The 24,955-nt window shown below is 50.5% G+C and overlaps 2 protein-coding genes across 3 annotated transcripts; one reads left to right on the plus strand and one right to left on the minus strand.

Annotated features, from left to right (window-relative positions):
- Window positions 1–4,017: 4,017 nt before the first annotated feature.
- LOC115917098 (syntaxin-4-like) lies at window positions 4,018–17,787 on the minus strand. 2 transcript variants are annotated; one of them, XM_030970829.1, is made up of 10 exons: window positions 17,755–17,787; window positions 16,654–16,734; window positions 15,159–15,258; window positions 14,361–14,435; window positions 11,958–12,025; window positions 10,283–10,391; window positions 7,814–7,890; window positions 5,908–6,039; window positions 4,691–4,801; window positions 4,018–4,412 (listed from the first exon to the last, which is right to left on the minus strand). In XM_030970829.1, the coding sequence occupies exons 1-10, from the start codon at window positions 17,782–17,784 to the stop codon at window positions 4,329–4,331; spliced, it is 867 nt and encodes a 288-aa protein (XP_030826689.1). In that variant the 5' UTR covers window positions 17,785–17,787; the 3' UTR covers window positions 4,018–4,328. The 2 variants fall into 2 exon arrangements, with proteins under 2 accessions (XP_030826689.1, XP_030826690.1); XM_030970830.1 differs by lacking the exons at window positions 7,814–7,890; window positions 10,283–10,391.
- A 3,179-nt stretch (window positions 17,788–20,966) lies between these two features.
- Window positions 20,967–24,335, plus strand: MAPK7 (mitogen-activated protein kinase 7). Its single transcript, XM_030970828.1, is given in 12 exon segments — window positions 20,967–21,473; window positions 21,475–21,507; window positions 21,509–21,613; window positions 21,615–21,643; window positions 21,645–21,779; window positions 21,960–22,069; window positions 22,072–22,122; window positions 22,860–22,898; window positions 22,901–22,970; window positions 23,027–23,222; window positions 23,326–23,453; window positions 24,140–24,335. Coding segments are annotated over 12 exon segments (1,533 nt in total). The 5' UTR covers window positions 20,967–20,978; the 3' UTR covers window positions 24,282–24,335.
- The last annotated feature ends 620 nt before the right edge of the window (window positions 24,336–24,955 follow it).

A 24,955-nucleotide genomic window follows, 5' to 3' on the forward strand; every position in this document is an offset into this window, starting at 1 on the left:
TCACCTCCATGGACACCGCCCTTGGGGACACCATTGTCACCATGGACACCGCCATTGTCACCGCCATTGTCACCTCCATGGACAGCCCCGGGGACACCACGGACACCACTGACACCATGGACACCGCCCTTGGGGACACCATTGTCACCCCTGGACCCACCATGGTCACCAGGGACATCGCTCTCACCTCCAGGGCCATCCCAGGTGCCACCAAGGCCATTCCAAGTGCCACCACGGCCACCATGGCCACCACCCCAGGTGTCCCCTTGGCTGTCCCAGGTGCCACCATTGTCACCATTGTCACCTCCAGGACCATCCCAGGTGCCACCATTGCCACCTCCATGGCCACCATTGCCACCAGGGCCACCATTGTCACCTCTGGGGTCATCCCAGGCACCACCGTTGTCACCATGGCCACCATGGCCACCACCCCAGGTGTCCCCTTGGCTGTCCCCGATGTCCCCCTGGGTGTCCCCCTGGCTGTCCCCGATGTCCCCCTGGCTGTCCCCCTGGCTGTCCCCCTGGCTGTCCCCCTGGCTGTCCCCGATGTCCAGCACGCGCCCGGCCGCCATCTCCATGGTGGTGACGCGCCGGGCGCCGAGCGCCCAGGGCGGGGGGGGGCGGCCCTGGCGGGGGGGGGCCGGCGGGCGCGGTGACAGCCGGGGGGGGCGGGGCCGGAGGGGGCGGGGCCGAGGTGGGCGGGGCCGGAGGGGGCGGGGCCGGCGGCCAGGAGGAGGAGGAGGGGCACAGCGAGGGGCGGCACCTGCGGGGACAGGGGGGGACAGTCAGGGGGGTTTGGGGATATTTGGGGGCATTTTGGGGTGGTTTGGGTCACTTTGGGGACATTTTGGGAACATTTGGGGACAGTCAGGGGGGTGGGGACATTTGGGGCATTTTGGGGAAATTTTGGGGACATTTGGGGACAATCAGGGGATATTTCAGGGGGGTTTGGGGACATTTGGGGACATTTGGGGCATTTTGGGGTGGTTTGGGTCACTTTGGGGACATTTGGGGACATTTGGGGACAGTCAGGGGGTTTGGGGACATTTGGGGACATTTGGGGCATTTTGTGGTGGTTTGGGGTGGTTTGGGTCACTTTGGGGACAATTCAGGGGACATTTGGGGACAGTCAGGGGGGTGGGGACATTTTGGGGACGTTTTGGGGACATTTGGGGACAATCAGGGGGCATTTCAGGGGGGTTTGGGGATATTTGGGGGCATTTTGGGGTGGTTTGGGGTCACTTTGGGGACATTTTGGGAACATTTGGGGACAGTCAGGGGGGTTTGGGGACATTTGGGGCATTTTGGGGGAAATTTTGGGGACATTTGGGGACAATCAGGGGATATTTCAGGGGGGTTTGGGGACATTTGGGGCATTTTGGGGACATTTTGGGGTGGTTTGGGGTGGTTTGGGGACATTTGGGGACAATTCGGGGACATTTGGGGCATTTTGGGGTGGTTTGGGGTGGTTTGGGGACATTTGGGGACAATCAGGGGATATTTCAGGGGGGTTTGGGGACATTTGGGGACATTTGGGGCATTTTGGGGTGGTTTGGGTCACTTTGGGGACATTTGGGGACATTTGGGGACAGTCAGGGGGGTTTGGGGACATTTGGGGACAATTTGGGGGCATTTCAAGGGGGTTTGGGTCACTTTGGGGACGTTTTGGGGACATTTCAAGGGGGTTTGGGGACAATTTGGGAACATTTGGGGACAGTCAGGGGGGTGGGGACATTTGGGGCATGTTGGGGACATTTTGGGGACATTTGGGGACAATCAGGGGATATTTCAGGGGGGTTTGGGGACATTTGGGGCATTTTGGGGACATTTTGGGGTGGTTTGGGTCACTTTGGGGACAATTTGGGGACATTTCAGGGGGGTTTGGGGACAATTTAGGGACATTTGGGGACATTTTGGGGACATTTGGGGACAACCAGGGGATGTTTCAGGGGGGTTTGGGGACATTTGGGGCATTTTGGGGACATTTGGGGACATTTTGGGGTGGTTTGGGTCACTTTGGGGACATTTTGGGGATATTTCAGGGGGGTTTGGGGACAATTTAGGGACATTTGGGGACGTTTTGGGGACATTTGGGGACAATCAGGGGGCATTTCAGGGGGATTTGTGGACAATTTGGGGACGTTTTGGGGGCTTTGGGGACAATTTGGGGACGTTTTGGGGGGTTTTGGGTCATTTTTGGGACATTTCAGGGGTTTGGGGACACGTGGGGACAATCAGGGGGGTTGCGGACATTTTGGGGACATTCCGGAGGATTTGGGGACATTTGGGGACATTCAGTAACAACTGGGGACACTTTGGGGACATTTGGGGACATTTCAGGGGGATTTGGCTCATTTTGGGGACTTTTTGGGGGGTTTGGGGACATTTGGGGACATTTTGGGGCATTTTAAGGCGATTTGGGGATATTTTGGGGTGGTTTGGGGACATTTGGGGACAATTTGGGGATATTCAGGGACAAACTCGGGATTTTGGGGGCATTTTAGGGGATTTGGGGCCATTTTGTGCCAATTTTGTGCCAATTTTTTGCCATTTTTGGGCATTTTTTGGTGGCCCCGCCCTTCCCCCCCCACCAAAGTTGTCACCTCCCCTCCCCCCCCTTCCGGTGTCACCCCCAAAATGTCCCCGAGGTGGCCCCGCCCCCTCCCCCACCCCCCCCAGCACCCACATCCTCTGCGGGGGGGGGCGGCACCAAAACGGCCCAAAATTGACCCAAAAATTCCCCAAAAATTCCCCCAAAAAACCGCAAATTTTCACCCCGAAATTCCCCAAAATTCCCCCAAATTTCCCCCAAAATTTCCCAAATTCCCCCCAAAATTCCCCTCAAATCCCCAAAATTCCCCCAAATTGTCCCTAAAACCCCCAAATCCCCCCAAATTTCATTCAAAATCCCCCAAAATTTCCCAAATTCCCCCCACCCCACCCCAAAATTTCCCCCAAACTTTCCCCCAATTTCCCCCAAAATTCACCAAATCCCCCCCCCAATTTTCCCCAAAATCTCCTCCAAATCCTCCCCAAATTTTCCCAAACTCCCCCAATTTCCCCCAAATTTTCCCCCCAAAATTCCCTCTCGAATATCCCAAAAATTCCCCCCAAAAAATTCCCCCCAAAGTTCCCCAAATTTCCCCCAAAATTCCCCTTAACATTCCCCAAAATTCCACAAATTCCCCCCAAAATTCCCCAAAATCCCTCAAAATTCCCCAAATTCCCCAAAATTCCCCGAAATTCCCCCAAAATGTTCAAAATTCCCCCCAATTTTCCCAATTTCCCCCCATTTTGCCCCAATTTCCCCCCTCACCATCTCGGGCCCTTCGGCTTCTGCTCGGGGGGCCAAGGGGGCGGGGCAGGATGCGCTCAGGCCAAGCCCCCTTCCCCTTAAACCACGCCCCTTACCTTCAGGCCACGCCCCTTCCTTCAGGCCACGCCCCCTCCATAAAGAGAGAGGAAATTTGGGGCCAAAAATTGGAGATTTGGGGGCGGATTTTGGCGGGAATTTCGGGGATTTTGGCGGGAATTTCGGGAATTTTGGTGGGAATTTCGGGGATTTTTGAAGATTTTTGGGATTTTAAAATTTTGGGGGATTTTTTTGGGGATTTTTAAAGGAATTTTTCGGGGCTTTTTGGAGATTTTTTTTGGTGATTTCGTGAAATTTTTTTTGTAATTTTGGGGGATTTTTTGGAAAATTTTTGGGGGATTTTTCAGGGTTTTTTTGGGGATTTTTCAGGGAGTTTTGGGGAATTTTTGGGGGGATTTTTTGGGGGATTCTTGGGGGAAATTTGGGGGATTATTTTGGGAATTTCAAAGGAATTTTTGGGGGGAATTTTTTTGAGATTTATTGGGGATTTTTTTTTTTTTTCGGTTTTAAATTTTATTTCATTTTCAGGATTCTGGGAGGGAATTTGGGGGTTTTGGTTTTGGCTTTGATTGGCTGAAACCTGCAAGATTTCCGTGAATTTTTGGGTTTAGGACGCAATTCTCACCCGGTTTTGGTTTCTGGAGTTTTTTTAGAATTTTTTTTTATTATTTTTTGGGCCATTTTTGGGCTGAAAAGTGCTTTATTCGCCGCTGACGTCACCAGCAGCCAATAGAAACCGCCGCGGGGCGGAGTTCCCCCCGCCACCACCATTACATCACCACCGACCAATAAAAACCGCGCATCGCTTGACTGACACCCCCACCGCCCAATCACCGCCGGAGCGGGGCGGGCTTCGCCTCCCAGCGCCCTGATGTCACTCCCAGCCAATCGGAGGGGGCGGAGGGTGGGGTTCGCGTTGATTGGCAGCCGCCGCAGCCAATGGGAAGACTCGGAGCTACCCGGAAGCCACTGAGGCGGCCACAATGGCGACCAGGACCAAGATGGCGACCGAGGCGCAGGCGGCGAGGGCCAGGCGCTTCTGCGGACCAGTATAAACCAGTATGAACCAGTACGGACTAGTCTGGGGCGGTACAAACCAGTCCGGACCAGTACAAACCGGTTCGGAGCGGTTTAAACCAGTTTGGAGCAGGCTGGGCCTGGTGTGGGAGTTGGGGCCTGCTCCCAGTGAGGCCCAGTACAAACCAGTAACTCCCAGTTTAACCCAGCGCCCCTTTAACCCCTCCCAGTACAAACCAGTCTCATCCCCCCAGTTTGCTTAGTGACCCCTCCCAGTATAAACCAGTATAAACCAGTTACCCGTCTGGCCGCCTTGCGCCTCTGCCCCGCCCCCTGCAGGTGGCCCCGCCCCTTGTCCAGCTCCGCCCCCGAGCGCTGCACGTGCAGCTCGATGCGGTCGATGACGTCACCCTGCACCAGTACAAACCAGTATGAAACGGTTTGGAGCTAAAATCGCCGCTTTTGCACCCAAAATCCCCGCGTTTTTTCCTCCCAGTCCCTCCCAGTTCCCTCCCAGTACAAACCAGTCCCATTTCCATCCCCAAAATCCCCATTTTTGCCATAAAATTGACATTTTTGGACCCTAAATCGCCGTTTCTTCACCCAAAATCGCCGAATTTTTTCCTCCCAGTCCCTCCCAGTACAAACCAGTATAGACCAGTATAAACCAGTCCCATTTACACCTTAAAATCACCGATTTTTGCCCTAAAATTGCTGGTTTTGACCCAAAATTGAAAAATTGACATTTTTGCCCCCCAAAAACCAGTTTTAACGTTCCAGTAAAACCCCGTTTCAACACCAATTTGCCTCCCAGTCCCTCCCAGTACAAACCAGTACACACCAGTCCCACCTGGGCCTCGACGGTGCTGCCCAGCAGCTGGAAGAGCTCGCCCAGCTCCCTGAGGCCCCAATTCTGCCCCAAAATCCCCATTTTTGGACCCAAAATCACCAAATTTTCACCTCCCAGTTCCTCCCAGTTCCATCCCAGTACAAACCACTATAGACCAGTATAAACCAGTATAAACCAGCACCATTTCCATCCCCAAATCACCGATTTTTGTCCCAAAAATGCCATTTTTTGTCCCAAATTTGACATTTTTTGAGCTAAACCAGTATACAAAATTCCAGTATAAACGTACCCATTTACTTAAAACCCATTTCCCTTTTTGCCTAAAATTGCTGGTTTTGACCCAAAATTGATATTTTTTGAGCTAAAATCGCCGTTTTTTCACCCAAAACCACCAAATTTTCTCCTCCCAATACCAACCAGTACAAGTTAAACATCCATCCCATCTTTACCCTAAACATTTTGAAAATCCCCATTTTTCCCCAAAACCACCAAATTTTTTTCCTCCCAGTGCCATCCCTATAAACAAACAACCACCCCATTTCCACCCCATACCTTTTCCTAAAATACATTTTTGCCCTAGAATCGCGAGCTGAAATAAAATCGCCAAAATCACCAAATTTTCGCCTCCCAGTCCCTCCCAGTACAACCCAGTACAAACCAGTCCCACCTGGGCCTCGACGGTGCTGCCCAGCAGCTGGAAGAGCTCGCCCAGCTCCCTGAGGCCGCGCTCCAGGCGCTGCAGCTCCCGGTGCCGCCGCCCGGCCTCGTCCAGCGCCCGCGCCGAGAGCGGCGAACGCGCCTGGAAACGGCCAAATTCACCCCAAAATCCCAGCCGGAGGGGAGGGAAAAAATCCCCCCAAAATCCCCCCAAAACCGGCAAAAATTGACAAAAAATGACCCCAAAAATCCCCCCAAAAAATCCCCCCAAAAAATCCCCAAAAATCCCGAGAAAATTGACAGAAAATAACCCCAAAAAATCCCCCAAAAATCCCCCCCAAAATCCCGTGAAAATTGATAGAAAATTACCCTAAAAAAACCCAAAAAATCCCCCCAAAAACCGGCAAAAATTGACAGAAAATCCCCCAAAAATCCCCCCCAAAAAATCCCCCCAAAAATCCCGTGAAAATTGATAGAAAATTACCCCAAAACACCCGAAAAATCCCCCCAAAAAACCAGCAAAAATTGACAGAAAATTACCCCAAAAATCCCCCCAAAAATCCCCCAAAAAATCCCGTGAAAATTAAAAAAAAAAAACCAAAAATCCCATGAAAGTTGATAGAAAATAACCCCAAAAAACCCAAAAAATCCCCCCAAAAAACCGGCAAAAATTGACAGAAAATAACCCCAAAAAATCGCCCCAAAAATCCCTGCACAAATAAAAAAAAATCCTCCCAAAAAATCTCAAAATAACCCCAAAAATCCCCCAAAAATCCCGTAAAAATTGACAGAAAATTACCCCAAAAAACCCAAGAAATCAAAAAAAAATCCCCCCAAAAAATCCCATAAAAATTAAAAAAATTCCCCCCAAAAATCGACACAAAAGAAGCCCCACCCCCCAAAATCTCAAAATAACCCCAAAATTTCCCCAAATCCCCTCCCCCAAAACCCCCAAATAAAACCTCCAAAAACCCAAAAACGCCAAAATTTCACCCCAAAATCCTCCCAAATAACCCTAAAATGCCCTCCAAAATCCCCCAAACCCATCAAAAAAACCCCAAAAAAATAACGTTTAAAAAGTGCCAAAAACCCAAAATCCCCCAAAACTCCCCATTAAAAAATGCCCAAAAAAGCCCCAAAATTTCCCCAAATTCCCCCCCAAAAACCCCAAAATCCCCAAATTTCACCCCAAAATGCCCCCCAAAAATCCCCCAAACCCATTCAAAAAAAATCCCCAAAAAGCCCCAAAATCCTCCAAAAAAAAACCCAAAAAAATCCCCCCAAAAATCCCAATTTTTCCCCCAAACCCCCAAAAACCCCAAAATCCCAAAACTTCACCCCAAAATCCCCCCAAATTCCCCACAAAAAATCCCCAAATCAGCCCAAAATCCCCCCCAAAAAACCCAAAAATTTCCCCAAATCTCCTGAAAAAAAACCCCCAAAATGGCCCCAAAGCCCAAAATCCCAAAAATTCACCCCAAATCCCTCCAAAATCCCCCAAAAAAAACCCCAAATCAGCCCAAAATCCCCCCCAAAATTTCCCCAAATCCCCCCCAAAAAAACTCCAAAATCCCCAAATTTCACCCCAAAATGCCCCCCAAAAATCCCCCAAACCACTCCAAAAAAAATCCCCCAAAAGCCCCAAAATCCTCAAAAAAAAAAAAAAAACCAAAAAAATCCCCCCAAAAATCCCAATTTTTCCCCCAAACCCCCAAAAACCCCAAAATCCCAAAACTTCACCCCAAAATCCCCCAAATTCCCCACAAAAAAATCCCCAAATCAGCCCAAAATCCCCCCCAACCCCCCAAAAACCCCAAAAATCCCAATTTTCCCCAAAAAATCCCCCAAAATCCCATTTTTTTCCCCCAAACCCCAATTTTTGCCCAAAATCGCCGTTTTTGCGCCCCAAAGCGCACGTGCTGCACGAAGATCTGGCTCTGGCCCGACTCCAGCAGCGCCTCGAGCTCCTCCTCGGCCAGCGGCGCCTGCCCGGCTGCGAATCGGGGCCAATTCCCCCAGAAACGGGAAAATTGAGCGAAATTGGGTTAAAGGGAGCAAAACCGGGGAAATGGAACCAAAAACGGGGAAATTGTACCTGAAAATGGGGAAATGAACCCAAAAAGAAATGAACCCAAAAATGGGGAAACGAACCCAAAAATGGGGAAACGAACCCAAAAAACGGGGAAATTGTACCTGAAAATGGGGAAATGAACCCCAAAAAATGGGGAAATGAACCCAAAAAATGGGGAAATGAACCCAAAAAATGGGGAAATTGAGCAAAATTGGGTTAAAATAGCCCAAAATTGGGGAAATTGAGCCAAAAACGGGGAAATTGTACCTGAAAATGGGGAAATGAACCCAAAAAATGGGGAAATGAACCCCAAAAATGGGGAAATGAACCCCAAAAATGGGGAAATGAACCCCAAAAATGGGGAAATTGAGCAAAAAACCAGGAACATTCTCACAAAATGGGGAAATGAACCCAAAAAACGGGGAAATTGAGCAAAATTGGGTTAAAGTAACCGAAATTGGGGAAATTGAGCCAAAAATGGGGAAATTGTACCTGAAAATGGGGAAACGAACCCCAAAATGGGGGAAATTGGGACAGAAATGGGGAAAATTCCAACAAAAATGGGGAAATTGAGCAAAATTGGGTTAAAATAGCCCAAAATTGGGGAAATTCTACCAAAAATAGGGAAATGAACCCAAAAAAAGGGAAAATTGGGACAGAAATGGGGAAATTCAGCCAAAAATGGGGAAATTCTCACAGAATTGGGGAAATGGAGCAAAAATGGGCAAATTTTACCTAAAAATGGGGAAATGAACCCAAAAAAATGGGGAAAATTTGGACAGAAATGGGGCAACTGAGTCAAAAATGGGGAAATTTTCGCAGAATTGGGTTAAAATACCCCAAAAGTGGGGAAATTGAGCAAAAACAGGGAAATGAACCCAAAAAAATGAGGGAAATTGAACAAAAAATGGGTTAAAATACCTCAAAATTGGGGAAATTTTATCAAAAACTGGGGAAACAAACCCAAAAAATGGGGAAAATTGAGCAAAAAATGGGAATATTCTCACAAAATCGGGAAAATGGAACAAAAACCAGGGAAATTTTACCTAAAACTGGGGAAACGAACCCAAAAAAAAATGGGGAAAATTGAGTCAAAAAGGGAAAATTCTCACAAAATTGGGCTCAAATACCCCAAAACTGGGGAAATTGAGCAAAACTTGGACAAAATGGAGCAAAAAAATGGGAAAATTTTACCCAAAAAATGGGGAAAGGGGACCCAGAAATAGGAAAGGAAAACCAAAAAATGCTGAAAATGACGCAAAATTGGGAAAATTTTACCCAGAAATGGGCAAATGGACCCAAAAGTTGGGGAAAATTGAGGCAAAAATGGGAAAATTGAGCAAAAAAAGGGAAAATTTTAGTCCAAAATGGGGAAGGGGGCCCAAAACTGGAAAAAATTCACCCAAATTTGGGAGAAGAGACCCAAATTGGGCAAAAATTGCCCCAAAATTTTGGTTTACAGATCCCCGAAATGGGATTGGCAACACCAACAATCCAAAAATGGGCCCAAAATGAGAAAAAGGGACCCAGACCTGTGGTCAGAGCCCCCCAAACTTCGCTTTATGAACCCCCAAAAATCGGAACAAGGGACCCCAAAAATGGAAAAATGATCCCAAGATTTTTGGGACCCCCTCCCCCCCCAAATTTTGGAAACCCTCCAAAATTTCTTCCCTCCCCCCAAATTTTTTAGGACCCTTCCCAAATTTTGGGACCCCCCCCAGAATTTTTTGGAACCCCCAAATTTTTAGGATCCCCCCCAAATTTTTCATCTCCCCCAAATAATTTTCCCTCCCTCGAAACCTTTCCAAAAACCCCAAAATTTTCAAGATTCCCCCAAAATTTTTTCAAATCCTTCCCCCGCCAAAATTTTTCTGGGACCCCCCCAAGGATCTCAGGACCCCCCCAGGAATTTTTGGGACCCCAAAAAAATTTTTTTGGGCCCCAAAATTTTCTCAGCCCCCCCAAATTTTTGGGACCCTTCCTAATTTTCCCCTCCCATCCAAACCTCCCAAAATCCCCAAATTTTACCAAAATCCCCCAAAATTTTTCTGGGACCCTCCCAAACCTTTCAGGACCCCCCGAGGAATTTTTGGGACCCCAAAAAAATTTGGGGACCCCCCAAAAAACGCCACCCGCGCCGTCCCCAGCACCGACCCCAAAACGTTTCGGCCCCAAAATTTTTTAGGACCTTCCAAATTTTTGTCAAACTCCCCAAAAATTTCCTGGGAGGGTCTTAAATGATGGAGGAGCCTCCCAAAAAAAATTTTGGGAGCGGAAATTTTCCCAAAAATCCCCAAAAATTTTGGGTTCTCACCGATGTGGAGCTGGCGCTGGATGCGCTGCAGGCTGCGCTGGCGGTACCGGGCCTGGGCGGCCTGAAGGGTCCCCGTGAGCGCCCAAAACTGCTGGGCCAGGAGCCCGTGCTGCGATGGGAACCCCAAAATCTGTCAGGGCCGCCCCAAAACCCCAAAATCCCAAAAAACCCCAAAAAAATCCGTCCAGGAATGAGGAAAATCCGTCCAAGAATGGCGAAAATCCACCAAAATGAGGAAAATCCACCCAAGAATGGCCAAATCCACCCAAATCCACCCAAAATCCCCACCCAGGGAACCCCAAAATCTGTCAGGGCGACCCCAAAACCCCAAAAGGCCAAAATCCCCAAAAATCCCAAAAAATTCCCCCAAAATTCGATCCATCCACAAATGGTGAAAATCCACCCAGGAATGAGGAAAATGCACCCAAAATCCACCCACATCGACCCAAAATCCACCCAAATCCCACCCAGGGAACCCCAAAATCCATCAGGGCCGCCCTGAAAACCCCAAAATCCAAAGAAACCCCAAAAACCCCAAAATCCACCCAGAAATGGTCAAAATCCCAAAAATCCCCATGAAAATCCAACCAGGAATGAGCAAAATGCACCCAAATCCACCCAAAATCCCACCCAGGGATCCCAAAATCTGTCAGGGCCGCCCCAAAAACCCCAAAAGACCAAAAAACCCCAAAAAAATCCCAAAAAATTCGACGAAAATCCATCCAGAAATGACGAAAATCCGTCCAGGAATGAGGAAAATTCACCCAAAATCCACTCAAATCCACCCAAAATCCCGACCAGAGAACCCCAAAACCGTCAGAATGACCCCAAAAACCCCAAAATCCCAAAACCCCCAAAAATTCCCCCAAAATTTCCATCCAGAAATGAGGAAAATCCACCCAGAAATGGCCAAAATCCAGCCAGAAATGAGCAAAATTCACCCAAAATCCACTCAAATCCACTCAAAATCCCACCCAGGGAGCCCCAAAATCTGTAGGGCACCCAAAAAAAACCCCAAAAATCCAAAAATGAAAATCCGGCAGGAATGAGTGAAAAATGAGTCCACCCAGGAATGGCCAAATCCAGCCAAATCCACCCAAAATCCACCCAGGGATCCCAAAATCTCTCAGGGTCGCCCCAAAAACCCCAAAAATCCCAAAAAACCCAAAAAATTCCGTCCAGAAATGATGAAATTCCACCCAAAATCCCAAAAATTCCCCCCAAAATTCCCCCCCAAAAACCCCAAAATTCGCCCCAAAAATTCCCCCAAATTCACCAAAAAAACCCCCAAAAAAAGCCCCAAAATTCCTCCCAAAAATGCCCTAAAAAACCCCAAAATTCACCTCCAAAATCCCCCAAATTTCACCCAAAATTCCCTCAAATTTCCCCAAAAAATCCCCGAAAAATTCCCCCCAAAAATTCCCCCAAATTTGCCCAAAATTCCCCAAAACCCCCAAAATCTCCACATTTCACCCCAAATTTGCCCAAAATCCCTGGAATTTCCCCCAAAATTCCCTCAGATTTTCCCAAAAATCCCTGAAAAATTCCCCCCAAAATTCGTTTAAAATTCCCAAAATTCCCCCCAAATTTGCCCAAATTCCCCCAAAATTCCCTAAAAAACCCCAAAATTCCCGAATTTGCCCCAAATCCCCGGAATTCTCCCCAAAATCCGAACCTGGGTCTGTCTGAGCCGCGTCCCGATGGAGTTCGGGGCCTCCTCGTCCTCCTTGGCCGGGGCCAGGGCTGAAAATTGGGGCAAAAAACTCAAAAATTGGGAAAAACCTCAAAAATTGGGCAAAAACCCCGAAATTGGGCAAAAAAATCCCAAAAATTGGGAAAAACCCCAAAAATTGGGGAAAAAACCCCAAAAAATGGGAAAAACCCCAAAAATTGGGCAAAAAACCCTCAAAAATTGGGGAAAAAAATCCCAAAATAGGGTAAAAAACCCAAAAATTGGGAAAAAATGCCAAAATTGGGGAAAAAACCCCAAACATGGGAAAAAAACCCAAAATTGAGGCAAAAAACGCCAAAAATTGGGGAAAACATCGGGAAAAAAACCCCAAAATTGGGGAAAAAAATCCAAATTGAGGCAAAAAAACCCAAATGGGGCAAAAAAACCAAAATGGGGGAAAACATCCCAAAATTGGGCAAAAACCCCAAATATTGGGCAAAAAATCCAAAAATTGGGGCAAAAAAACCCAAAAATGGCAAAAAAACCCCAAAACTGGGCAAAACCCCAAATACTGGGCAAAAAATCCAAAATTTGGGATAAAAACCCCAAATTGGGTAAAAAAACCCAAACATGGGGGAAAAAACCCAAAATTGGGGAAAAAAGCCCCAAGATTGGGCAAAAAACTCAAATATTGGGCAAAAAATCCAAAATTTGGGATAAAAACCCCAAAACTGGGGAAACATTGGGGAAAACACCCAAATATCGGGCAAAAAACTCAAAAAAATCCCAAAATTGGGAAAAAAACCCCAAATTGGGTAAAAAAACCCAAACATGGGGGAAAAAACCCAAAATTGGGCAAAAAACTCAAATATTGGGCAAAAAATCCAAAAATTGGGGCAAAAACCCCAAAATTGGGGAAAAAACCAAAAAAATTGGGCAAAAAATCCAAAATTGGGGAAAAAACTCAAAATTACGTAAAAAACCCCAAAATTGGGCAAAAAAAATCCCAAAATTGGTCAAAAAATCAAAAATTGGGCAAAACCCCAAAAAATTGGGGAAAAAAGTCCAATTGGGCAAAACAATCCCGAAATTGGGCAAAAAACTCAAAAATTGGGCAAAAAAATCCAAAATTGGGGAAAAAATCCCAAAATGGGGCAAAAAACCCCAAAATTGGGGAAAAAATCCCAAACCGAGAAGTGGAAACCAAAAAAGGGAAGAAAAAGCCCAAAATTGGGGAATTTGGGGGATTTTGGGGATTTTTTGGAAGTTTTTTGGGGATTTTTTTGGGGTTATTTTTTGGGGATATTTTGGGGTTTTTGGGGGATATTTTTGAGTAATTTCGGGGATATTTTGGGGATTTTTGGGGTTTTTTTAGGAGCAATTTTGGGGTTATTTTTGGGGTATTTTGGGGAGAATTTGGGGATTTTGGGGGATTTTTGGAGGTTTTTTTGGGGTGGTTTCGGGGTTATTTTTGGGGTAATTTTGGGGCAATTTTTGGGGGAATTTGGGGAGATTTTGGGGGGGTTGGGGATATTTTGAGGGCTGATTTGGGGTTTTTTGGGGGAATTTTTGGCGGAATTTTGGGGGGATTTTTGGGAACATTTTTGGGAATATTTTGGGGGGATTTTGGGGGTAATTTGGGGTTTTTTTTGGATTTTTGGGGGGTATTTTTGGGGAATTTTGGGGTGGTTTTGGGGTGTTTTGAGGGTTGATTTTTGGGGTTTTGGGGGGTATTTTGGGGATATTTTGGGGATATTTTGGGCTATTTTTGGGGCTATTTTTGGGGTATTTTAGGGGGATATTTTGGGGGGATATTTTGGGGTATTTGGGGGTTTTTGGGGCTATTTTTGGGGTGTTTTAAGGGATATTTTGGGTTTTTTTGGGGGGTATTTTAGGGGATATTTTGGGGGGATTTTGGGTTGTTTTTGGGGGTATTTTGGGGTATTTTTGGGGTGTTTAGGGGGGATATTTTGGGGATATTTTGGGGATATTTTGGGGCTATTTTGGGGGCTATTTTTGGGGTATTTTGGGGGATATTTTGGGGTATTTTGGGGCTATTTTTTTGGGTTTTTTGGGGCTATTTTTGGGGTGTTTTAAGGGATATTTTGGGGTTTTTGGGGGGTATTTTAGGGGGTATTTTGGGGGTATTTTAGGGGATATTTTGGGGATATTTTGGGGGGATATTTTGGGGTATTTTGGGGGTATTTTTTGGGGTTTTTTGGGGTATTTTTGGGGTAATTTTTGGGGCTATTTTGGGGGGATATTTTGGGGTATTTTGGGGATATTTTGGGGTTTTTTTGGGGTATTTTTTGGGGTGTTTTGGGGCCATTTTGGGGGGATATTTTGGGGTATTTTGGGGGTTTTTTGGGGTATTTTTGGGGTGTTTTGGGGCTATTTTGGGGTTACCTCGGAGCCCCCCCTGGATGTCCCGGGTCAGATCCTGGATCTCGTCCCGGAGCCGCTGCAGCTCCTCCTGCAGCTCTGGGGACCCAAAAACGCGGAAATTTCACCCAAAAGTGACTCCAAATTTACACAAATATTCACCTAAGATTGACGCCAAAACTTCAACCAAAATCCTCCCAAAAGTTCGTTCAAAAATTGGGCAAAATTCACCCAAAAATTCCCTCAAAATTCCCGCCAAATTCTCCCCGAAATGCCCCAAAAATCCTCATAAAATTTCCCCCAAATTTCCGCCAAAAATCACCCCAAAATTGCCCAAAATTCATGGAAAATTGCCCGGAATTTGCCCAAAAATCGTCCAAAACTCCCCAAAGTCTCTCAAAATTTCCTCAAACTTCCCCAAAATTCTCCCTGAAATTCCCCAAAATCGCCCAAAATTTCCCCCCGAAATTCGCCCTAAAATTCCCCAAAATTTCCCCAAATCCCCCCAAAATTTACCCAAAATCCCCCCAAATTCCTCCCAAAATTCTCCCAAAATTTCCTCCAAATTCCCCCCAAAATTCTCCCAAAATTTACCCAAAATCCCCTGAAATTCCTCCCAAAATTCTCCCCAAATCCCCCCAAAATTTCCTTCAAAATCCACCCCAAAAATCCCCAAAATTCCTCCGAAAATCCACCCAAAATTTCCTCCACATTGCCCCCAAAAGTCTCCCAAAATTTTCTCCTGAAATTCCCCCAAAATTCCCCCAAATTTCCCCAAATTTGTCCCAAATTTCCCCAATTCCCGACCCCCCCTGCTCTCACCGGGTGGGGGGAGGGGCGTTCTCAGCGCTCGCTCCTGCAGCCGCTGCAGCTCGGCCGCGCGCAGGGACAGCAACGAGAGCAGGGAGCGGACACGGCGCGCCTGTCGCGATAGAGACACGGGTTATATCGCGATATGAATGTGACAACAGTGACAGCGACGAGCAGGGACGGACACGGCGCGCCTGTCGGGATATCAATGGGTTATATCGTGATATAAACACAGCGACAGGTTACACAGCGACAGCAATGAGAGCAGGGCGCGGACACGGCGCGCCTGTCGCGATAGAGACACGGGTTATATCGCGATAGAGACACAGGGTTATACAGCAGCGAGAGCAGGGAGCGGACACGGCGCGCCTGTCGCGATAGAGACACGGGTTATATCGCGATAGAGACACAGGGACAGCAACGAGACAGAGCGGACACGGCGCGCCTGTCGCGATAGAGACACGGGTTATATCGCGATATGAATGTGACATACAGCGACAGCGCCGAGAGCAGGGAGCGGACACGGCGCGCCTGTCGCGATAGAGACACGGGTTATATCGCGATAGAGACACAGCGACAGGTTACACAGCGACAGCGCCCCCAGGGCAGTGTGGACACGGTACGCCTGTCGCGATATATCGCGATATGAATGTGAGTTATACAAGTGACAGCGCCGACAGCGATGCACGGACATGGCGCGCCTGTCGTTATATAGACGCGGGTTATATCGCGATATGACCATGAGACACAGCGACAGCAACAGCAGGGAACGGACACGGCGCGCCTGTCGCGATAGAGACACGGGTTATATCGCGATAGAAACACTTTATATCGCGACATAGGGGGTTGTACAGCGACAGTGCCCCCAGCAATGTGCGGACATGGCGTGCTTGTCGCGACATATCATGATATGAACAGGTTATATCACGATATCAACACATTACGTCGCAACACGAGCAGGATATATCGCGATATGGGGATACATCACAGCGTGAACGGATTATATCGGGATATGGATTACATCCCGGTATGAATGGGTTATATCGTGACATCGATGGGTTATATCACGACATGAATGGGTTATATTGCGACATAAGCGGTTTATATCGCAACAGGGGACGATAAGTCTCAATACAAACGGGTTACGTCGCGATATTTACGCCTTATATCGCGATAGAGAACAACAAATTGCGACACGAACGGCTTCTGTCACGATATGAACCGGTTACATCGCGACACCAACGGGCTCTATCGCGACGTGAACGGGCTCTATCGCGATAGGGGAGGTTCGTATCGTGACAACGCCCCCAGCGCTGGATGGGCACGGCGCGCCCGTCGTGACATGAAAACGTTCTATCGCGATATGGACGGGTTATATCGCGATATCAATCGGTTCTATCGCGATATGGCCGCGACAGAGCCCCACCGGAACCAGAGAGGGGAAACCGAGATGCAAATGAGATGCAAATGAGATGCAACAACCCCCAAACAAGGGGGCGGGACCCACCTGGGCCAGGGCGGGGTCCTGGGGGCCGAGGAGCCGCCCCTCCCCCCCCGGCCCCTCCCCCTCCGAGTCCGAGTCCGAGCCCTGGGGGGGAAATTCGGGATTTGGGGTGAAAATGGAAAATTTGGGGAAAAAGAATCCAAATTTGGGGAAATTGGGAATTTTGGGTGAAAATGTCAAATTTGGGTTGATTTAAAGTTTTGGGGAAAATGGGGAAAGGGGGGGTGGTATGTAAATTGGGTAAAAAATCAAAATTTGGGGAAAAAAAAAATTGGGGTGGGGAAAAACGAGAAATTTGGGGAAAAATCCCAAGAAATTTGGGGGTGAAAAAAATTTCGTGGAAAAAAAATTGGGGGAAACCCAAATTTGGGAGGGAAATTTGGAATTTTTGGGTGAAAACGACAAACTTGGGTAAAAAAATGGTGATTTTTAATTGTGGAAGGAAAAATCCCAAATTTTGGGGGGAAAAACCCCAAAATTTTGGGAAAAACCAACTCGGATTTTTGGGGGGAAACCCCAAATTTCCCCATTTTTGGCCTCTTTTCCTGATTTTGAGTTAAATTTCCATTTTTTGCCTTTTTCTCCATTTTTTGCTTCTTTTTCCCCATTTTTTATCTTCTTTTCCCAAATTTTGATTTTTTTCCCCATTTTTGGAAGTTTTTTCCACATTTTGTCTCATTTTCCAACTTTTTGGGCTCTTTTTCCCAATTTCTGAGGTTTTTTTCCCAATTTTTGAGGCTTTTTTTCCAATTTTTTGGTCAAATTTTCCCAATTTCGCGGATTTTCCCCCAATTTTTGCCTCTTTCCCCCATTTTTCCCATCCCCGATCCCCACTTTGCACTCCTTTCCCCAATTTTTTTACTTTTCCCCTCATTTTTGTCTCTTTTTCCCATTTTTTCCCCTTTTTTTCCCAATTTCCGCCATTTCCCGGCCTTTTTCCCATTTCTCGCCTCTTTTCCCCCATTTTTCTCCTCTTTTTTCCCATTTTCAGCCACTTCTCCCCCATTTTCGGGCTCCCCGGTTCCGATTCCGGGCTCCTTTTCCCGATTTTTCGCCTCTTTTTCCCGATTTTTCGGGTTTTTTCCCCATTTTTTGGCCTCTCGCCTGATGCAGTTCCCGCGTCCGGTCCCTCATGGCGGCACAACCGGAAGTGAGTGCGCCGCGCATGCGCAGAAACCACGGGCGAAACCATAGAGAGGACTCAGAGTCCTCCAACACCATAGAGCCAAACCGGAAGTCCTCCTAAACTACCGAGACTAACCGGAACTCCTCCAAGACTACAGAGACTAACCGGAAGTCATCGCGAAAACCCGGAAATCAACCGGAAATGCCCTGGAGACGAGCAGGAAGTCCTCCAAAACCATAGACATGAACGGGAAGACTTCAAAAAAATCATAGAGATAAACCGGAAGTCCTCCGGAATCATAGAGAGAACCCGGAAGTCCCCGCGAAAAACCATCGAGGCCTCCCCACAAAAACCACCGAGAGGAGCCGGAAGTGCTTCCAATAAACCACGGAGCGGCGGGGGGGCGTGGCCTGGGGCGGAGCCACTTCCGGGTTTCGGCGGGAGCGGTGAGCGCCTCGGGGGGGTCGCCATGGCAACGGGGGGGGGCTGGGGGGCCCGGGGCAACTTCCGGCGGCGTTTGGGGCGAATCCGGGCGATTTTGGGACCCCCCGGGTGATTTTTGGGTCCATTTCAGGCGATTTTGGGTCAATTTCGGGGGATTTGGGGATCCTTTAAGGGGATTTTGGCTCCTTGGAGTGGATTTTGGGGCGATTTTAAAGGATTTGGTTCCTTTAAGCGAATTTTGGGTCCTTCCAGGTGATTTTGGGGCAATTTAAGGCGATTTTGGCTCCAAATTCCAAAGTGGTTCCTTTAAGCGGATTTTGGGTCCATTTATTGAGATTTTGGGCCCATTTCAGGTGATTTTGGTGCCCCCAGGTGATTTTGGGTCCATTTAAGGGGAATTTGGTTCCTGTAAGGGGATTTTTGGTCAATTTGAGGTGATTTCGGGTAAATTTCAAATGATTTTGGGTCCATTTAAGCGGATTTTGGGTCAATTTTTAAGGTGATTTTGGGTCCCTTCAAGGTGATTTGGGTCCATTTAGTTCCATTTTTGGTCAATTTAAGGCGATTTTGGGTCCCCCAGGTGACTTTAGGGTGAATTTGGGGCCATTTAGGGTAATTTTGGGTCCATTTCAGGTGATTTTTGGTCCATTAATGTCATTTTTGGGTCCATTTAAGGGCATTTTGGGTCAATTTAAGATGATTTTGGGTCCCTTTAAGGCAATTTTAGGTCACTTTAAGGTGCTTTTGGGCCCATTTCAGGTGATTTTGGGTGAATTTAATGTCATTTTGGGTCAATTTAGGCAGATTTTGGGTCCATTTCAGGTCATTTTGGGTCCATTATTGAGATTTTGGGTCCCTTTAATGTCATTTTGGGTCCATTCCAGGTGCTTTTGGGTCCATTTGATGTCATATTTGGTCAATTTAAGGTGATTTTGGGTCCCTTATTGAGATTTTGGGTCCCTTTAGGGTCATTTTGGGCCCATTTCAGGTCATTTTGGGTCCATTCCAGGTGCTTTTGCGTCCGCCCAGGTGCCCCTCCCCCCCCGCCAGGTGCGATGGGCGAGCCCGGCCCCGCCCCCGAGGAGCCGGCGCGAGACCCCCCGGGGCCGCTGGCGCTGCTGCTTCGCGGCACCGAACGTCACCTTCGACGTGGGCGACGACTACGAGGTCATCGAGACCATCGGCACCGGCGCCTACGGCGTGGTCAGCTTGGCGCGGCGGCGCGACACAGGTGAGACGCACCTGGGACACACCTGGGATACACCTGGGACAGGTGAGGGACACCTGAGATACCTGGGATACACCTGGGACACACCTGGGATACACCTGGGACACACCTGGGATACACCTGGGATACACCTGGGATACACCTGGGACACTGAGGGACACCTGGGTACACCTGGGATATCTAGATACACCTGAGATAGCGAACACCTGGATACTGGCCACAGGAACCTCACATCGATACACCTGGGATACCCAATACCTGGGCCATGGGACACTGGGCAGTGAGACACCTGGGACACCTGAAGATACCTCAGCACACTGGGACACACACTGGGACATCTGGGATACCTGGGCACACCTGGCACACCTGAAATTCACCGTGGGCAGGTGAGGGCACGGGGGGGGGGGAACTGGGTATGGAGTTGGGTTGGGATAGGTTTGATTGAGCGATTAGTTTGGCACTGGTACTGGGTGCGTTGGGTTGGGTTTGTTGAGTTACTGGGTTACACCTGATTGGTTACCTGGGTACACCGTTGACGGTGTTCGTTGGGTTCCTTGCCCAGGCTAGCAGGTGGCTAAGAAGGGTCCCAACGTTGGGTTGGGTTGCGGTTGGGTTGCGTTGGGTTGAGGTTAGTTGGGTTCGGTTGGGTCATCAAGGCTCCTGCGAAGGGTTGGGTTGAGTTCGGTTGGGAAGGGGGCCCGGGGGTGGGGTTGGGTTGGGTTGGGTTGGGTTGGGTTGAGTTTGATTGAGCGACGTTGAGTTTGGCTGGGTCGGGTTGGGTTGGGTTGGGTTTGTTGAGTTGAGTTGGGTTTGACTGATTGGTTTGGGTTGGGTTGGGTTGGGTTGGTTGGGAAGGGTCGGGTTGGGTTGGGTTGGGTTGGGTTGGGTTGGGTTGGGTTGGGTTGGTTGGGTTCGGGTTGGGTTGGGTTGGGTTGAGTTGGGTTGGATGGGTTCTGTTGAGTTACGTTGAGTTGGATTAAGTTGGGTTGGGTTGGGTTCATTGAGTTGAGTCGGGTTTGTTGAGTTGGGTTGAGTTTGCATAGAGTTGGTTTTGTTGGGTTTGCTTGAGTCAGGTTGGGTTGAGTTTGGTTGAGTTGGGTTGGGTTGAGTTCATTGACTTGAGTTCGGTTTGGTTCAGTTGAATTGAGTAGAGTTGGGCTTGTTGAGTTTGGTTGAGTTGGGTTGGCTAGGGTTGAGTCTATTGACTTGACTCAAGTTGAGTAGGATTGAGTTCGTTGAGTTGAGTTGGGTTGAGTTGGGTTGAGTTGGGTTGAGTTGGGTTCGTTGGGTTCATTGACTTGACTCAAGCTGAGTTGGGTTGGGTTGAGCTCATTGAGTTCTGTTGAGTTAGGTTTGGTTGAGTTGGGTTTGTTGAGTTCGGTTGAGTTGGGTTGAGTTGGGTTCATTGACTTGACTCAAGCTGAGTTGGGTTGGGTTGAGCTCATTGAGTTGAGTTGAGTTGACTTGACTTGACTTGGCTTGGCTTGGCCAACCCCTCCCCGCCCGCCCAGCTACGTCGTGCTGGACCTCATGGAGAGCGACCTCCACCAGATCATCCACTCCTCCCAGCCGCTCACGCTCGAGCACGTCCGCTACTTCCTCTACCAGCTCCTGCGCGGCCTCAAGTACATCCACTCGGCCAACGTGCTGCACCGCGACCTCAAGCCCAGCAACCTGCTGGTCAACGAGAACTGCGAGCTCAAGATCGGCGACCTCGGCATGGCGCGCGGCCTGGGCGCCGACGCGCGCCACGCCAAGCCCTTCCTCACCGAGTACGTGGCCACGCGCTGGTACCGCGCGCCGGAGCTGCTGCTCTCGCTGCACCGCTACACGCGCGCCATCGACATGTGGTCGGTCGGCTGCATCTTCGCCGAGATGCTGGGGCGCCGCCAGCTCTTCCCGGGCCGCAACTACGTGCACCAGCTGCAGCTCATCATGGCCGTGCTGGGCACGCCGCCGCCGGGCGTCATGGCGGCCATCGGGCGCCGAAGCGTCCGCGCCTACGTGCAGAGCTTGCCGCCGCGCGCCGCCGGTGCCGTGGGAGAGCCTGTTCGGGCGACGCCGAGCCGGCCGCGCTGGCGCTGCTGGGGCGGATGCTGCGCCGACCAGCGGACAGGGTGGGCGTGGCCGAGGCGCTGCGGCACCCGTTCCTGGCCAAATACCACGCACCCCGAGGACGAGCCCGAGTGCGTGCCCGGCGTTCGACCGCCGACCGCAGGCGCTGACCAAGGAGGAGATCAAGGCGGCCATCGTGGCCGAGATCGCCGATTTCCACGGCGGCCGGCGGCATCCGGCGGCAGATCGCGCCGGGCGCCGGGGCGGCGGCGTGGCGTGGGTGCGGCCGATGGCGTCGGCAGGACGGACGTTGAAGTCAACGTGGCTGACAACGGGTCAACGTTGAGCTCCACGCGGTCGGCGCCGACCTCGGCGGCGCCTCGGCGATCCGTCATGGCCGCCGTGCGCCGACGTGGACATGCCCAGCCGGGCCCCGCCCCCGACTGCCCCATGGAGTCGCCGCGGTGAAGGCGGAGCCGGGCGGCGGGGGCGGCGGGGCGGGCGGCGCGGCGGGGCCGGCGGTGGCTCCTCCGCGCCAGAGGGCAGCGCCATCTCGGACGACACCAAGGCGCGCTGAAGGCGGCGCTGCTGAAATCGGCGATGAGGAACAAGAGTAAAGGTGGGGGGAGGGGCTGGGTTGGGTTGGGTTGGGTTGGGTTGGGTTGGGTTGGGTTGGGTTGGGTTGAGTTGGGTTGAGTTGGGTTGAGTTGGGTTGGTTGGGTTGGGTTGGGTTGAGTTGGGTTGGGTTGGGTTGGGTTGGGTTGGGTTGGGTTGGGTTGAGTTGGGTTGGGTTGGGTTGGGTTGGGTTGGGTTGGTTGGGTTGGGTTGAGTTGGGTTGAGTTGGGTTGGGTTGGGTTGGGTTGGTTGGGTTGGGTTGGGTTTGTTGGGTTGAGGTTGGGTTGGGTTGGGTTGGGTTGGGTTGGGTTGGGTTGGGTTGGGTTTATTGGGTTGAGTTGGGTTGGGTTGAGTTGGGTTGGGTTGGGTTGGGTTTATTGGGTTGGTTGGGTTGGGTTGGGTTGGGTTGGGTTGGTGGTTGGGTTGGTTGGGTTGGGTTGAGTTGGGTTGGGTTGGGTTGGTTTTGGGTTGGGTTGGTTGGTGGGTTGTTGGGTTGGTTGGGTTGGTTGGGTTGGGTTGGGTTGGTTGGTTGGGTTGGGTTGGGTTGGGTTGGTTGTTGGGTTGGGTTGAGTTGGGTTGGGTTGGGTTGACTCAACTTGAGTTGGTTGACTTCGGTCGCCTTGAGTTCCATTGACTTTGCCCAAATCCATTGACCTCTCCTCGACCTCCCTCCCATTCCCCGCCCTCCACCTCCCATTGGCCGCCCCCGCCTGGCCCCTCCCCCCCGGCCCCTCCCCCCAGACCCGCCCTGCGCGGCGCCGGACGCCGCCGAGTGCCGCAAGCGGTGACGGCGGCCGAGCGGCAGCGGGGAGCCGTGGAGAAGCGCCCGGCGCCGCCAGGAGCGCGCCAAGGGCGCGCGAGAAGAAGCAGCGCAGGCGCGCGGGCGCCCGAAGCCACGCCCCGGGGAGGGGCTCAGGGCCTCGTCCTCACCGACGACGACCGGCACCTGCTGGAGCGCTGGACCAAGATGGCCGACGGCGCCCAGCCCCGCCAAGAAGCCCCCCCCCCTGCCCGGCCCCGCCCAACGAGGCGTGGCCGGCCCCTGCGGGGTGGGCGGAGCCTCCGGACGTGGCCACGGTGACGCAGCAGCTGCAGAAGTCGCAGGTGAGGGGGCGGGGCTCGGTTTAAGGGATGGGGGGGAAGTGGGCGGGGTCTGGGCGTGGCCACGCCCCCGTTTCGGGTGAGAGCCACGCCCCCTTTGGGGCAGGTGGAGGATCCGCTGCCGCCCGTGTTCCCGGTGACGCCCAAGGGCAGCGGCGCCGGGTACGGCGTCGGCCTCGACCTCGAGGAGTTCCTGAGCCAATCGCTCGACATGGTGGGCGAGGCCAAGGACAGGTGGGGAGGGGCCGGGGGTGGGGTGGGGTTGGGTTGGGTTGGGTTGGGTTGGGTTGGGTTGGGTTGGGTTGGGTTGGGTTGGGTTGGGTTGGGTTGGGTTTATTGAGTTTCATTGGGTTGGGTTGGGCTTTGTTGCATTGGGTTGGGTTGGGTTGAGTTGGGTTCGGTCAGTTGGGTTTCATTGAGTTGGGTTGGGTTGGATTTATTGGGTTGGGTTCCGTTGGGTTGGGTTGGGTTGGGTTGGGTTGGGTTGGGTTTATTGACCATCATTGAGTTGGGTTGGGTTCCGTTGGGTTCTGTTGGGTTCCATTGGGTTCCATTGAGTTGGGTTGGGTTGGGTTCCGTTGGGTTGGGTTGGGTTCCATTGGGTTGGGTTGGGTTGGGTTTGGTTGGGTTGGGTTGGGTTGGGTTGGGTTTAGTGACCATCATTGGTTTGGGTTGGGTTGGGTTGGGTTTCGTTGGGTTCCATTGGGTTTCATTGGGTTGGGTTGGGTTGGGTTTATTGGTTGGGTTGGGTTGGGTTGGGTTGGGTTTATTGGGTTGGGTTCCGTTGGGTTCCGTTGCGTTCCGTCGCGTTCCTCAACCACCACCGCCCTGTCTCCCCTCCATCCCCTCGCTCGTCTCTCATTGGCTCCTCCCGTCTCCCTCCCCCGGCTGACGTCGCCGTGGCCCCGCCCCCCGCGCAGCCACGTGGACTCGGCGCCGCTCTCGGCGTCGCTCTTGGCCGATTGGCTGGAGGTTCACCGCCTCAGCCCCGCCGCGCTCGAGAGCCTCCAGCGCGACCTCACGCTGGGCTCGCCCATGCTCGACGACCTGCCCGACCCCTGACCCCGCCCCTCATTACCATACCCGCGGCCCCGCCCCCTCCCCCATTAAACTTTGTACCCAAACTCCGCCCCCTTCGCGCCGTTTCGCCGGTTTTTTCGCCGTTTCTCGACGTTTTTTGCGCCTTTTTGGGTGCAATTTTCGCCTTTTTTCGGTGGAATTTTCACCCAAACCCGTGAATATTCCACCCAAAAAAGGCGAAATTTTGGGTTGGAATTTTGGCCTTTTCTTGGTGGAATTTTCAGCTTTTTGGGGGCAATTTTTACCTTTTTGGGCGGAATTTTCAAGCCTTTTTTCAGGTGGAATTTTCGCCTTTTTTGGGTTGAATTTTCGCCTTTTTGGGCGGAATTTTCGCGCCTTTTTGGGTTGAATTTTCCCGCCTTTTTTGGGTGTTTTTTCACCTTTTTTGGGCGGAATTTTTGCCTTTCTTGGATGGAATTTTCACAGTTTTGTGTGAAAATTCCGCCCAAAAAAGGCGAAATTTTGGGTGGAATTTTGGCCTTTTTTCGGTGGAATCTTCGCTGTATTGGGCAGAATTTTCTCCTTTTGGGTTTTCGCCTTTTTAGGCCGAATTTTCGCCTTTTTGTGCAGAATTTTCACATTTTTTGGGGCAATTTTCACCTTTTTGGGTGGAATTTTCCCGCCTTTTTTGGGCGGAATTTTTGCCTTTTGGGCAG

Source organism: Camarhynchus parvulus, unplaced genomic scaffold (genome assembly GCF_901933205.1).
Source record: "Camarhynchus parvulus unplaced genomic scaffold, STF_HiC, whole genome shotgun sequence".
Lineage (NCBI taxonomy): Eukaryota > Metazoa > Chordata > Aves > Passeriformes > Thraupidae > Camarhynchus > Camarhynchus parvulus.

Coding starts and splice junctions, on each gene's coding strand:
- LOC115917098 (XM_030970829.1), bottom strand. CDS start 17,784: ATGAGGGACCGGACGCGGGAACTGCATCAG. Junction 6,040..7,813: donor GCCAGATCTTCGTGCAGCAC/GTGCGCTTTGGG, acceptor GGCCGTTTCCAG/GCGCGTTCGCCGCTCTCGGC. Junction 4,802..5,907: donor GCAGCACCGTCGAGGCCCAG/GTGGGACTGGTT, acceptor GTACTGGTGCAG/GGTGACGTCATCGACCGCAT.